At 51.5% G+C, this 13524-nt stretch overlaps 1 protein-coding gene across 1 annotated transcript in view; it reads right to left on the reverse strand.

Annotated features, from left to right (window-relative positions):
- The window catches only part of TP73 (tumor protein p73), a 110554-nt gene that overhangs the window by 84227 nt on the left and 12803 nt on the right, over positions 1–13524 (reverse strand). Inside the window, exon 2 of the mRNA XM_075906809.2 lies at positions 827–922. Coding sequence (XP_075762924.2) covers positions 827–922 — 96 coding nt within the window. The remainder of the gene's footprint in view (positions 1–826; positions 923–13524) is intronic.

The following is a 13524-nucleotide window of genomic DNA, read 5'->3' on the forward strand; positions in this document are numbered from 1 at the left end:
TTTGCCACAGCATGCGGGCGTGCTGGGCGTCGGCCTTCAATCAGAACAGGGGAAACCAAACCCCAGCTGGGCTGGAGTTGTTTTCTGCAGTATTTGGAAACACACCCTTGCATGGGCGGGGCAGCTCTAGAGCATTAGCACGGGGGGGGGGGGGGGGGGGCGTAGCCATTAAAACAGGAGGCCAGATTTGGGGTGCCCAGGTTTTTGGACCAGATCCCAGGAGGTGTTGGGTCATTTCTCGTTCAGATTGTTCCATGATCTCGACTCTGACTGCGCTGTCACATCAGGACCTCCACTGAGGGTACGTCTACACAGCAGGACTTAACTCGAAAGAAGCTACAGCAATTGCATAGCTTATTTCAAAATAGGGAGCATCTACATAGCACTTATTTTGAAACAGAGCGCTCTTCCTCTGACTTCCCTTACTCCTCGTACAACGAGGGTTACAGGAGTCGGAGTGAGAAGTCCTCCAGCTGGACGGTATTTCGATACTATTTCAAAATAACTGCCTGCTGTGTAGATGCGGACTAAATTATTTCAGAATAGCGCTAGTGATTTCGAAATAGTGTTGCAGTGTAAACGCACCCTGATGCAAGGAGATCGGGCTGGTAAAATGTAGCCTGAGTGGACAAAACTGAGCTATTGAGCAAGCAAAAATCTGAACATGAAAAATACGTGCATGAAAACATGGGCCTTGCAGCTATAGAGGTAGAAAGATATCTCCCTTTTAAGTCCTACTCCACAGTATGAGTCTCTAAGCCCCAAGCAATGACAGACCAGTTGTTTCCCAGAATGAGGGTTGGCACAGTGGTCGAGTAGCACTTACAGTGTGCTCCAGAGATGTTCAAACGTCGTCCCTTCATCCACTGGAGAAGACTGGGACATCTTCACAGAGGGGGAGTCGGACAGGGGATAAATCGCTCTGAGCCCAAAGGAAAACAGCATCGTTAGTGTGGCCACAACACATAGAAATGGCACAGCCTGTACTTATCCAGCACCTTTCAGCTTTGTGCCTGACCAAGTGTACGCACGGGGATGTGTCCTGTGCATGCAGGGGGAGGGACTAGATCATCCAATGGTTCTTTTCCATTTCTTTATTTCCAGGGCCTGCCCAGGGAATCTCATGGATAATTAAAGCAAGATTCAGTGAACTCTGTTTAAAATAAGATGGATTAAAAATCTCCTACTGAGCCAGTGCAGCACAATATGTGGGTAACAATGGACTCTAATTTTAGGTGGGGAAATGGAAGATCTCTCTGTCTATAACCCATGACAGGTTGGACCTCCCTGGTCCGGCAACCTCAGCATCGGCTTGATGCCGGAGGAGGAATTTTGCTGGACCAGGGGAGGTCACTTCTGGCCCCGCCCTGCTACCGGCTACCCCAGCTGTGGACTGGCTGCCAGCCTCCTGACCAGTTCCCCCCATGCCACTGGCCTTGCTGCCCTGCCGGTCCCCCACCCCCCACTTTTCCTGCTCCCTGCTTGCAGGGCTCCTGGCCACGCTGGGCAGCCCAGCTGTGAGGAGCCCAGCCACCAGCTCTCCGCCAGGACTCTATGGTCCTAGAATATCCCTGGTCCAGCACCAGGGAATCCTGGTTTACAGAGGTTCAACCGGTACAGAACCCCCTCTCCCCCTCCGCCAGTCCCTGATTTCTCACTGGCTGCCAGCACTGTAATCTAGTCCCCCGTCTGGCCGAGCGCAGGCCTCTAGAGGTCGTCGGCGTGTGGAAGAAAGAGCGAGTAGCTGCCTTTCCCATTTGTTGGCACCGCCGGGCCCGACAAGCCCAGGCCTGCCCAGAAAGGGTCCTGGAGAGTAGGGAGGGGGAAGGAGAAGCAATCTGTCACTTCCTCCAGCCCTTTGGTCCTTCTGCAGCAAGATCATGTGAGGCTCCCTGGAGGTTTCTGAATGGAGGGTTTCACTCCAGGGCTCCTCAGTAGTACGGACTGGAGGCTGCTGTGTGACAGGCACGCTGCTTTGTGATGCTTCAGCACGTTGGTACAAGGCAGCAGAACCCGGCTACAGCACTGGCTGATGAGAATAAATTCCCTGCCACGGGGGCACCTACACTTGACCCCTCTGAGGGCTGCCTTGCTATAATCCAGGGATAGTTTGCACAGGAAAGAGGAGCTTGGATCCTCCTTCATGCTGAATAGTGAAGCCTGGAGAAAAAAAGACTACAGGTCCCAGCATGCAAGCGGGAGACCTCCACTCACTTTACTCTTTGCTGCTGTAGCAAAGCCGAGGGAAAGAAGGTTTCCCTTTTCCTAAATGCCTGCTAGAGGTTGAACCTCTCTAAACAGGATCCCTCGGGACCTGACCTGTGCCATACCAGAGAATTTGCTGAGCAACAGTGGTCCATTTCCTAACAGCATGACCAACACTTCCCCTGCTTGCTGGGCTCTTAAGAGACATTGAGGGATAAATTAGAGCTAAATCACAGCACAGAACACTGAGAGCCAGGAGTGGTGGCTGTGAACAAATTTTATGGGACCGCGGGAAACTTGACCATGCTCCTGATAACTGGACAGCCAGCTAACCAACAGCATGCTGGACCACGGATGTTGCTGGACCAGAGAATGCCAGATTAGAGAGGTTCAACCTGTAGTAAAGTCTAAGATCAAAATCTGGCTCTGTCTGGGAGCCTTTCCTTCCTCTCAATGTCCTTTCAAAGAGCCCAGACATTCAACCCACCAGGAATGAGAGGTTAGAAATTCCAAAGGAAGGGAAATGCTTTCTTTTCCTTGAGCTAGAGCCTCGGCCGGTGTAACGCGACAGCTAATCACTGAAGTCAGCGGAGCTAAGCGGATTTACGGAGCTATGCCCTTCAAGTGCAGCAGGGCTTTCTGGCAAAGCCAAAATAAATTGCGTGAGGGAATGAAATGTAAAACCAGGCTGAGGAGATGCTATTCTCAAACCCACTGTCAGCAGACAGGATACTGGGCTAGATGGACCTTTGGTCTGACCCAGCCTGGCTGTTCTTACGTTATGTTCTAACTCAGGGGCGGGAACCTTTTTAGGGCTGGGGGCCCCTGACACACAGAAAAATCAGTTGGGGGCCACACAGAAGTAAGAAGCAAAAAACAAAACAAAACAACAAATGCTGACCGACATGGCCCCCGACTGTCACGGTGAAAGATGCTCCCCACGTTCCCCTTGCACACCAGATCCTGGGCGGACAGGGCTGTAGATTTTGTGTGCTCCAGCCCCGCAGTGGAACAGCGGAGGTGGGGCTGGAGCACCAGCGTAGGCTCCCGAGCCTCAGGGGCCAGATCCAGGCAAGCTGAGGGCCACATCTGGCCCCCGTGCCTTAGGTTCCCCATTCTTGTTCTCACGTCTGCTTGAAACTGCCCTCATGTTTTTGATTTAAAGCTGCGCACAGCCAGTCATATGGAAATGCCAGATCGCAGAGCTGTGCTGCATTCATATGGGTTTAGGCAGGCTCCACTCTATGCAGACAATAAACTGCACAGCCAGCAATGCCCGGCTTTCTCTCGGCAGAATACCAGAGTCCTCACAAGTACCAGGGACAGGCTCAGTGTAGGAACCAGAGGGAACAGAACAGACTGTTGCCAGCAATGGACTGGAAAGGATGAGCTACTGTGCCACTGATTCCATAGAAACCAGGGGTGGGCAATAACTTGATGGAGGCTCGCTAGGGTTAGTCCTTGTTGGGCCATGGCCGCTATATTTACCTGCGCTTCTGCAGGCATCAGAGGTTCTCTGCTCCCATTGGCCATGGAGCACCATTTCTAGCCAATGGGAGTGGAGGGAAGTGGCATGGACTGGGATTCCATTTCCCATAGCTCCCATTGGCTGAGAACGGCGATTCGCGGCCAATGGGGGGAGCTGCAATTGTCCGATACCCGCCAAGGCACAGGTAAACAAAGCAGTGGGGGCCTGCCAGGAGCTAACCCTGGTAGAGCAGATCTGGCCCTCAGGCCAGTATTTACCCACCCCAGATATAAACCAATGTTACCATCACTTTAAGAAACAAACCATGTTGAAAAGCTCAGCAGCAACTGATGCATCGAATGAGTTTTGCTGGGTTGAAAATGAACACAACACAGCCAATAACTTGCTGACAGGAGCTCTGAAAAGCATGTACTTCGATTAGAAAGTCCATGTGTGACCATCACTGGGCAGAGTTGAACCTGGGATCTCTGGAGCTTAATGGAGGAGCCACTGCAGCTTGAACTATAAAGCCAGCTGGCTCCCAGCTTAGGCTGTAGAGCTGCCTTGTTCTTAGCTCTTCCGGTAAGTGTTCTAAGTGCCACTACACGGGACAGTGAACCACACTAGGGCTGCATCTAGACTGGCAAGTTTTTCCGCAAAAGATATCGCTTTTGCGCAAAAACTTGCCAGCTGTCTACACTGGCCGCTTGATCTTGCGCAAAAGCACTGACGTTCTACTGTCCGAAATCAGTGCTTCTTGCGCAAATGCTTTGACATTCCCGTTCGGGCAAAAGCCCTTTTCCGGAATGTTTTTGCGCAAGAGGCCAGTGTAGACAGCTAAAAACTGTTTTGCGCAAAAAAGCCCCGATGGCGAAAATGGCGATCGGGGCTTTCTTGCGCAAAACCGCGACTAGATTGGCACGGACGTTTTTCCTCAAAAAGTGCTTTTGCGGAAAAGCATCCGTGCCAATCTAGACGCTCTTTTCCGCAAATGCTTTTAACGGAAAAACTTTTCCATTAAAAGCATTTGCGGAAAATCATGCCAGTCTAGACGTAGCCTAGGTGTGTGGGTTACACATTCCTGGGGACCCCACGCCGTGACTAGAAATGAATATAATTAGTTACCGTCTGCTAGCCGTTCAGTGGCCTGCAGCAGGAACGAAAAAGAGGCTCTTGTAGAGTGCCCAATGACTCGTCATCGTTGGCACTAATTGGTTCCCTCACTGGCAGTCCAACAGAGCAGCCAAGGACTGGATAAGCCGTGGAGGCTCAGGCTTATCAATGGAAAAATCTCCCACTGGGCTCGGTGTCAGACCCTGACTAGCTTACCCCGGGGGGCTGTGGAGTGGGGTTGAGGCAGGATGGGGATGCTGCTCTGCCTCTGCCCGTGCTAGGCCTGGTCTCTGGAGAGAGCAATTGCCACTCACCAGGGTGGTCAGCCTGTCTCCTTCCATCAGCACAAAACCCACTTCCCCTCTGAGAGAGAGAAAAGAGACGCAGTGGTAACGCCCCTGTGGCAGCCCTCTGGCCTCTGGGGCTTTCCACCTGGCCTGTCGTTCCGGAGATGTTCTCACCTTTCAGTTGGCCTCTAAATACCCAGAAAACGTGGAAGGGACGGATGTCCAGTGGGGGCTTGGAGTCCAACCCAGCTCCCGTACGGACTGGCCCCAGGGCTCCCATTTGAGGCGGTTACACTGCACTTTGTCAAAGTGTCCAGTGTAGCGTCAGGCAGCCCTGTGTGCTGTAGACTATTCTTCCCACAGGGGGTACCTCCCTAAACCAGGACTCTCTGCTCTGGCAACATCCATGGTCCATCTGGAGCTCTGGCCCCAGTGGCAGCTGGGCTGGCAGTTGGCATGGAGCACCGGCCCCAGTAGCCATGGAGCCGTGGATGGGCCAGCAGCAGGAGTGCTGTTGCCGGAGCCCAGGGGCAGTGAGGCCAGAAGCAGATGGCGGTAAGGGGGGGCAGGGACCTGGGAGGCCAATGACAGGGGACCTCCCCTGATTTGGGACCTGACCCGGACCAGGGAGGTCTAACCTGTAGTATTCACCTCCACTATAACCTCCTGACTATTCACTCCATTAACTTCCACTTCCACTTGGGAATCTCATTTGCAGACATGTTCACTGACTATTCTGTGACATTTCCCTCATAATTTTATTATTCATTCACCCTCCGCCACAAATGTCATTGACTTCAAATACCCCTTTTACAAAGAGACAAACAGTAATTCATCATTTTTGCCCTCATCAGCAAGTGCAATAAGAACACAACAGAGTCGACCACAATCTCACATCGCAGCTCTTTGAATCGGGATCCCTTTTTGAACACTGGCTCTGCTACCAATGATACTTGTTTGGGTGTGGGGGTAACCACAGGAGTCCAGAGTTTACAGAGCTCTCCTGAGACACCATAGTACTTCGTGTATACGATGGTGGGAGTGACTACATGTGAGTCATTACAAATGTAACATGAGAACACCAGTATCGCTGGGAAAGCCAGCACTGTCGTCATGCAGCCCTCTAAAAGAGTTTACATGTGATAAGCCAAAAATATCATCAAAAGCAATTTGATCTTCATATGCTCCTGCAGTTCTAATGCTAATGTGCTCCTGCATAGGAACATCTCCAAACATGCATCAGTTCATTATTAACCTTAACTAGCAGGAGCAGAACAGCAACCTAGCTATATATTTTAGAAATGTGCATCTGTCTGAGTGTCCGTCCATGAATCTGTTTGTTCAAGAACACCCCCTAAACAGTAAGGGCTAGGGCCATCAGATTTAGAATGCAGCTTCCTCTTATCATAACTTAAAGTAAGACTGTGCTAGGAAAATGGAAAGTGCTGGGAATGAGACTGTTTTCCATAACATGGAAAGGGAGGAGGCACAGAAAGGAGGGATGCAGTACTGAGAGTGACCACTGGAGGTAGCGCGTGCAGGGCACAGCTGCTGATGAAAGAGCCCTGGAACTGCAAAGACTTGAGAAGGAGGCTGCCAGAGAAGAGAGAGAGAAACAACATGAACGGGCTGCACTGAACTGGAAGAGTCAACCCCCCCAACACAGCAGGATCCGCCTCTCCAAAAATCCCAAAATGGGAAGGACTATGCCTAGTTATGGCGGATCTGCAGACGTCACCGAATATTTCACCACCTGTGAGCGACTGTGCCCCATCCACTCACCATGGGAATCAGCTGCCGGAATTCCGACGACCCGGATTGTCACCCAGTGTGCCTAGAGACACTCAGTGCCGGCGGGGCCTGGCGTGATTCCAGCGGTAGCCTTTGACAGCATGCGTGGGTTTGCTGCAAGTCACGACCAGCCGCTACGGGGCATAGGCCTGCTTATACATGCCCAGACATGTCCAGGCAGCATGGGTGGCGGGTATCATAGGCAGGGGAAGGCATTTCCTTCCCCCAGTCCCGGCATGGCCCAGCCCACTCTCCGCCCCCAGAACACCTACTGCTGCCCCGGGCTTCAACCAGGCTGAGTTGGAAGATGCTGGGGTTATGTGCCTCCTGCCCTCCTTGAGCTCCAGGGCCAGCGAGTCTCAGGCCACATGCCACCCACCCTCCCCATGGTGCTCCAGGGTCGAGGAGGCTCCTGTGAGGGGCTGAAGGCTTTCTCCTACGGCGGGGAGCAGCGTGGCTCCCATGGGGGGTTGGGCCTCAGGCAAAAGGGGGGGCTGTGGGCTTGCCTCCCCCAGCCCTACTTTCACCCACTACCAGCCAGGCATGTTACACCTGTGTCTGACCAGGTTCTGGATGCTTCACCCAAGTGGGCGGTGGTGGTGTGGTGTCTGGCAAAAGCTACAGACTAGCTGCCAATCACGGCTCTTGCGAGAGTTTGCGGGGGTAATCTCTGAAGCGCTGTGTAAAATACAGACTGTGCCAAAATGGCTGGAGACAACACGTCGCCTCCGACAGTGGGTCTCAGCTGACTCAAGAAATGAGACCAAGAAGCATCCTTCCACCCGGCCCAGCCTTGAGTTTACAGTCCAGAGAAGATGGAGGACTGAGCATTGACAAAGCTGAAGAAAACCCAAGAAAAGACTCTGAATAGGGGCCCTCGGAAAGGCTGGGGCTATGGAGAAGGAGAAGAAGGAAGATGAAAAACACAAGATACTCTGCCAGCATGAGCATCCCATGAGAAGTGGATCCCACCTCTCCAGATTGGACCAGTGTTATAAGGACTGTCCATGGGAGAAAGAGACCTCATGAGACAGAGAGGGAACCACTGGCTAATAAGTCCAGGCTCTCGACTGCATTTTCTATTTTACGTTTATCTGTAACCTGGGGTTTCCAGTCCTTTAACTTGCATCTATTTTGGATCTTTATCTTAAGCTGTGCTAAATAAATGTGTATCTGGTTTGACTTTAGCAGGGCTGGGGAACCTAAGGCTTGGGGGCCAGATGCAGTCCCCGACTTGCCTGGATCCGACCCCATAGGCTCGTGGGACCCCCCCCCCCTGCACTGGGGGACCTGTGCTGGCACTCCAGTTCCCCCACAGTGCTGGAATACACAAAGTCTACTAGCCTGGCACCCCAAAGGCTCTGGTGTGCGAGAGGAATGTGGGGAGCGTCGTCTTTCTCCTTCTCAGTCGGGGGCCACGTCAATTGGGTGTATTTTGGGGGGGGTTTTCCCTTCTCCCTTGTGTGTGGCCCCCAACTGATTTTTTTGTGGGTCAGCAGCTGCCAGCCCAAAATAGGTTCCTCACCACTGGACTAGAGCCACCAACCAGTGCCTCGTGCTGAAGGGAGCATTAACTGAGGGGAAGCTGCTGACCAGGAGGTGCGCTACTTCCAGGGAGGGGAGGAATCTGTGTTCACTGCAGGTGTCCAGACGACGAGGCGCTGGGCACTCCAGTGTAACAAGATGGCGTGTGCCGCGGCGGAGCCCGGAGCCGAGCACTGGCAGAGTGGTGAGGATTTCCCGCCGTGGGCACAGAGACAGCTCTCTTGCACTCGGAGCAGGAGGCAGCGACCCAGCGTCACACCCTGCAGAGCCATGCTTTCACAGCCCTTCCCAAATCCAGACAGGAATGTGCAGGGAGCACCGGTTTGGTCAGTGCCCCACAGCTTCACCTCCCTGAAATCCCTCACAAAGACGCCAGCATTTCCTGAAACCACCAGGCTGCAGCCATCTTGGATCTCTGCTGCCTTAGGCTGCATGGAGCCATGCTGCAGAATCGCTCGGTTTCACTTCCTTGCCGTCCCCCGCGTGGCCACTGGACCCCATTTTGGTCCAGTTAGTGACACAGACCCCACCTCAGGGAGCATTGGGTAGCCTCTTGGAGGCAGAAGGCCAAAATTAGCACCTCGCAGCCCCTTCGGGCTGTCATCTAGTACTGAGCACCTCAAAGCTTCCTGCTTTTCGATCTTAAACTGCAGAATCTGGAAGCAGCAGCTTTCTAACCCAGTGAGCTATCGTTTTTAGTACAGAGGTGCCCCTTCTAGCTCCGGGATTCCTCTGGTTGCCCATCCCCTTTCTCTCAGTGCTCACCCTGAGTCAATCAGAGAGTTAAAGGATAAAAAAGTGACTGAAAATATCACCTTGTAAGTTAAAGTGAAAGTAGCCTGAGAAGTCTCTTTCAGCTGATCCTAGAGCCTGGGGTTCTCTTACCTTCGTGGCTGTACTGGGAGATACAGTGTCCACAAAGGGCTATCCGAGGGGGGCTTTCCTAAAGCCACCGTGGACTCTTTTGCTACAAATTTAGCCCCCGAGGAGCCTGTCTGTTGAACACCCACATCCCCCAGCTCCATTCACCCAAGAGAAAGAAACTCTGTGAAAGAAAAGAGCGTGGGCTGCAGCTTTAAGAGAAAGCTTAGAACCTTTCTGAGCTGCCAGGGGGCTTCTGTAAGCATCCTTACCCTGGCTCCATGCTGCCTTATGCCATCCAGGGAAGGAGCACTCTCTGGAACGAGCTGCACGTTCTCAGCACAGCAGCCACTACAATGTGGTCAGGATGGGTGACCCGGGTTCTAACCACGTGGTTCGAGTCATTTTCAGAAAGAAAAAAAAAACCCTGAGTATTTTAAGGGCGTTTTTGGAGTTCAGAGGCAAAGCCAGGCCTGTGTCTCTTTACAGCTCAGAGTTCCCACTAACACTCCCTGGCATAAACTTGATGGTCTAGCGAGAGGTTTGGGCTAGGAATATGGTCACTACACTAGTCTGGGCATTCAGATGCTGGAAAGGAAGGGGTAGGAACCTGCAGAGGCTATGGCTGCATAGTCATAGTAATACTTTGACAGCCTGGAATGAAAGGCAAAGAACTGCAAAGTACTTTCCAAGTCTTAGTAACTCCAGAAGTCTGCAGCAATATTAACGGAAATCGAGCACCCTCTAAAACAGGGGGTCTCAAACGTTTTTTAGCTGGGCCCCTTTAAAAATATGAGAATTCCACTCCCCGTACCATGCCACACTTCTGCATTGCTGCCTTCACACCAGGGGTATGTCTAGACTACATGCCTTTGCCGACAGAGGCATGTAAATTAGACATACCGACATAGTCAATGAAGCAGGGATTTAAATATCCCTTATGCCTCGTGCAACGAGGTTTACAGGATCAGTTGGCAAAGGCTTTCCTTGCCGACCGATCCCCGTCTTGACTGCTGCTTTGTGCCGACAAACAGTGAGCTGGCACAATGTGGCGGCCATTTTTATTCTACTGAAGCGGGGGATATTTAAATCCCCCCCAGCTCTAAAAGGTAGTGCAGAAGTAAGGGCAGCAAGACCATGACCCCTCCTCCCCCCAACAATAGGCTGCTGATCCCTTTTGGGTAGAGACCCCTGGTTTGAGAATGCCCTAAAATGAGATCTAATTTTACACCGTTAGTTCTAATTCAGGACGAAGCTATTTAGGCTTGGGGGAATGTCTGTAACAGCAAGATTTAAACAGGTGCTTGCAGGGAGAGCCATTGGAAGGGGAAAAGTGTCCCAATGCAAATGATGGAAGCTCTATCATATAAGCAGAAGAATAATCCTGTGTTGCTAGAGAGGAGCAGGCTTAATATCCTGCCAGGTCATTTCCCTCTCTCGTTTCTAGAGCACTAGCTGTGAGGAGGGGAAGTCAGAAGCAATGTCCCTATTTCACAGATAAAGCTCCGAGGCAAGAAGTGACTATGCCAAGTGACTACACATGCAGTCAGTGTCAGAGCGAGGATCAGAACTCAATTATCCTGTGTCCCAGTCCTATGCGCTAGTCGTTAGATCACGCTATAGCTGGGATTACATAACGAAGCTGCCGTGGGTTTCTCCTGACCCTGTATAAACTAGGGCTGTAAGAAATATATACAAATATTAACTGTGTGTAACTGATATTAATTCTGTCAGTTTCATGGTTACTGTGGGGCTCAGTTCCCAGCTCCTGGCTCCCAGCTCCGTCCCTAGCCCTGGCTTGTGGTATGTTGGGACCAGCCAGGCTGGAGAAGCCCCTACCCACAGTGCATTGCAGGGTGAGGGGCTGCTTTGGCCCAAGCACCGATTAACCAGTTACCGGTAAGCATCACCAAGAAAGAGTGATGTTTACCAGGTAACCAGTTACATTCCTAGTATAAACACTGCTGTGGTATTGTGGTACACTTGGTACTCAATGATAGGAAAGGGAGCAGATATCAGGGCTCCATTAACACAGCTGAGGCCACGTCTCCACTTACCGGAGGATTGACACCTCAGTAATCGATCTTCTGGGGTTTGATTTAGTAGGTCTAGTAAAGACCTGCTCAGTTGAACACTGAGGGTGCCCCCATTGACTGCAGTACTCCTCACTGTTGCAAGAAGTAAGGGAAGTCGACGGGAGAGTTTCCCTCATCGACCTCCTGCTGTGGGGCTGCCCCAGAGAATTGATGCAGGGTACATCGACTCCAGCTACGCAATTCATGTCGCTGGAGGTGCATATCTTGCTTCCATTTTTTCTGCCAATGTAGACCTGGCCTAAGTCTGAGACTGGGTAGTAATATAATGTGGGGGAGGGGAGGTTAGTGTTCATTGACAATAGGTGTCTCACCATCCACATATTGTGTTTAGGATTTCACTGAAACCAGGTCTCTAAAACCCCTGACTGATCCTCTCAGGAATTGTCCATGTCAGGTGACATCCCAGAGGACTGATTATGGGCTGTGGAGATTTTCACTCCTAACTCACTAGGTTAAGTCCCCCCAGGTAGGGAGTAATGTCTAAATATTTTTCTCGCCTGATGTCTGTCCCTGTCCAGTTAATGGCCACCTCAGAAAACTACCATGCAACTGGCCCTTTGCTGACCATCTCAAAAGACACCGAATAAGCCAGGGAGATTAAACTCCTTTCTCGTTCTTTAACAGGGTCCTTTGGATTAGGACTGAGGTTTCTCAGCAGAGGAACCCTCTCATTGTCTCTGCTGCTGCTGTGTGTGGTCTCTGACTAAACAGAGGACGTCAGTCACCAAACCATCAACCCAGCACCTCTTAGCTGCACTAAAGTCATGTTGTCAGCTCAGGACAAAGTCTCTAGTTAGGGTTGGTGTTTGGATGGCTAGTCCTGGGAAGCTTCCTGCAAAGAAGAACTCTCTGGCACCCCCCTCCTCCAAACTTGAAGACTCTTGAATTTAGGGAGAATTTGGACCCAGAGCCAAACGGTATCTCTGACAGCCTTTGCCTCGGAATGCTGCATGCACCTTCTGTGTGTCTGTGCCCCGTGCAAATTGCAGGGGAAGGGAAGAGTTGTACTGGACAAGCAACTCGTCTGAACGCCCTTAACTGTCTAACGGTAGCTGATGAACAGGCATTGCTGGCTGCAGAGTCCTCTCTGCGCCGTGTGGGGGGATGGGCTGCATGCTGCCCAGCAGGGCACGTGGCAAATCTGCGTCGGGCATTGAAAAGGGCACAGACTGTAACATGCACAGTTGGGTTCCTTGGCTGCTTTAACCCAGTGGGACCAGTGCCCTTGTGCTTGTGGTTTCATTCAAAATGGAGGCTTCCTCGCCGGAATCCTCTTCTCGGACCAACACCCCCCCCCCCCCATGGCTGCTGCCCTCTGACGCTAATCACTGCCTTACAGGAAATGCCCGGCATTCAGAAGATTAAAAATATCCAGCGGCAAAAGCAAACCTTGCTTTTGGGGCTCTCAATTCGACATCATGAGTGGCGTGGAGAGGGCGGATAAAGAAAAGTTATTTATTAGTTCCCTAAATAGAAAAACTAGAGGACACTAAATGAAGTTACTGGGTAGCAGGTTTAAAACTAATAAAAGAAAGTTCTTCTTCACACAGCGTGTAGTCAACCTGTGGAACTCCTTGCCAGAGGAGGCTGTGAAGGCTAGGACTATAACAGAGTTTAAAGAGAAGCTAGATAATTTCATGGAGGTTAGGTCCATAAAAGGCTATTAGCCAGGGGATAAAATGGTGTCCTTGGCCTCTGTCTGTCAGAGGCTGGAGAGAGATGGCAGGAGACAAATTGCTTGATCATTGTCTTTGGTCCACCCTCTCTGGGGCACCTGGTGTTGGCCACTGTCGGCAGACAGGATACTGGGCTAGATGGACCTTTGGTCTGACCCAGTACGGCCGTTCTTATGTTCTTATGACATGGCCCCCTGACTGGTAACTATCCAGGGCTGCTCCTCTCACATGGAGGCTCTGGACTTTTGGACTTTAAAGCTTGAAAGACTTTGGTTTGTTCTAATTGGCTCGATTTGTTCTGTGGGTTTATCATCCATGTGAACTGCCTGCCCACGGGGCTTCCAGAGGAGTCCTTCAGACATGTTTTGAAACACTCAGTCTCTCTGGAGCAACCCCCCTCTGGTGTAACGTTGGTCGTCTTGTACATTCCAAGTAAATCTGATTAATATGTTCAACCGACGTGACCTCTCCTATGCCAGAGT

This window comes from Pelodiscus sinensis, chromosome 24 (assembly GCF_052426305.1).
Source record: "Pelodiscus sinensis isolate ZL-2025 chromosome 24, ASM5242630v1, whole genome shotgun sequence".
NCBI classification, from domain to species: domain Eukaryota; kingdom Metazoa; phylum Chordata; order Testudines; family Trionychidae; genus Pelodiscus; species Pelodiscus sinensis.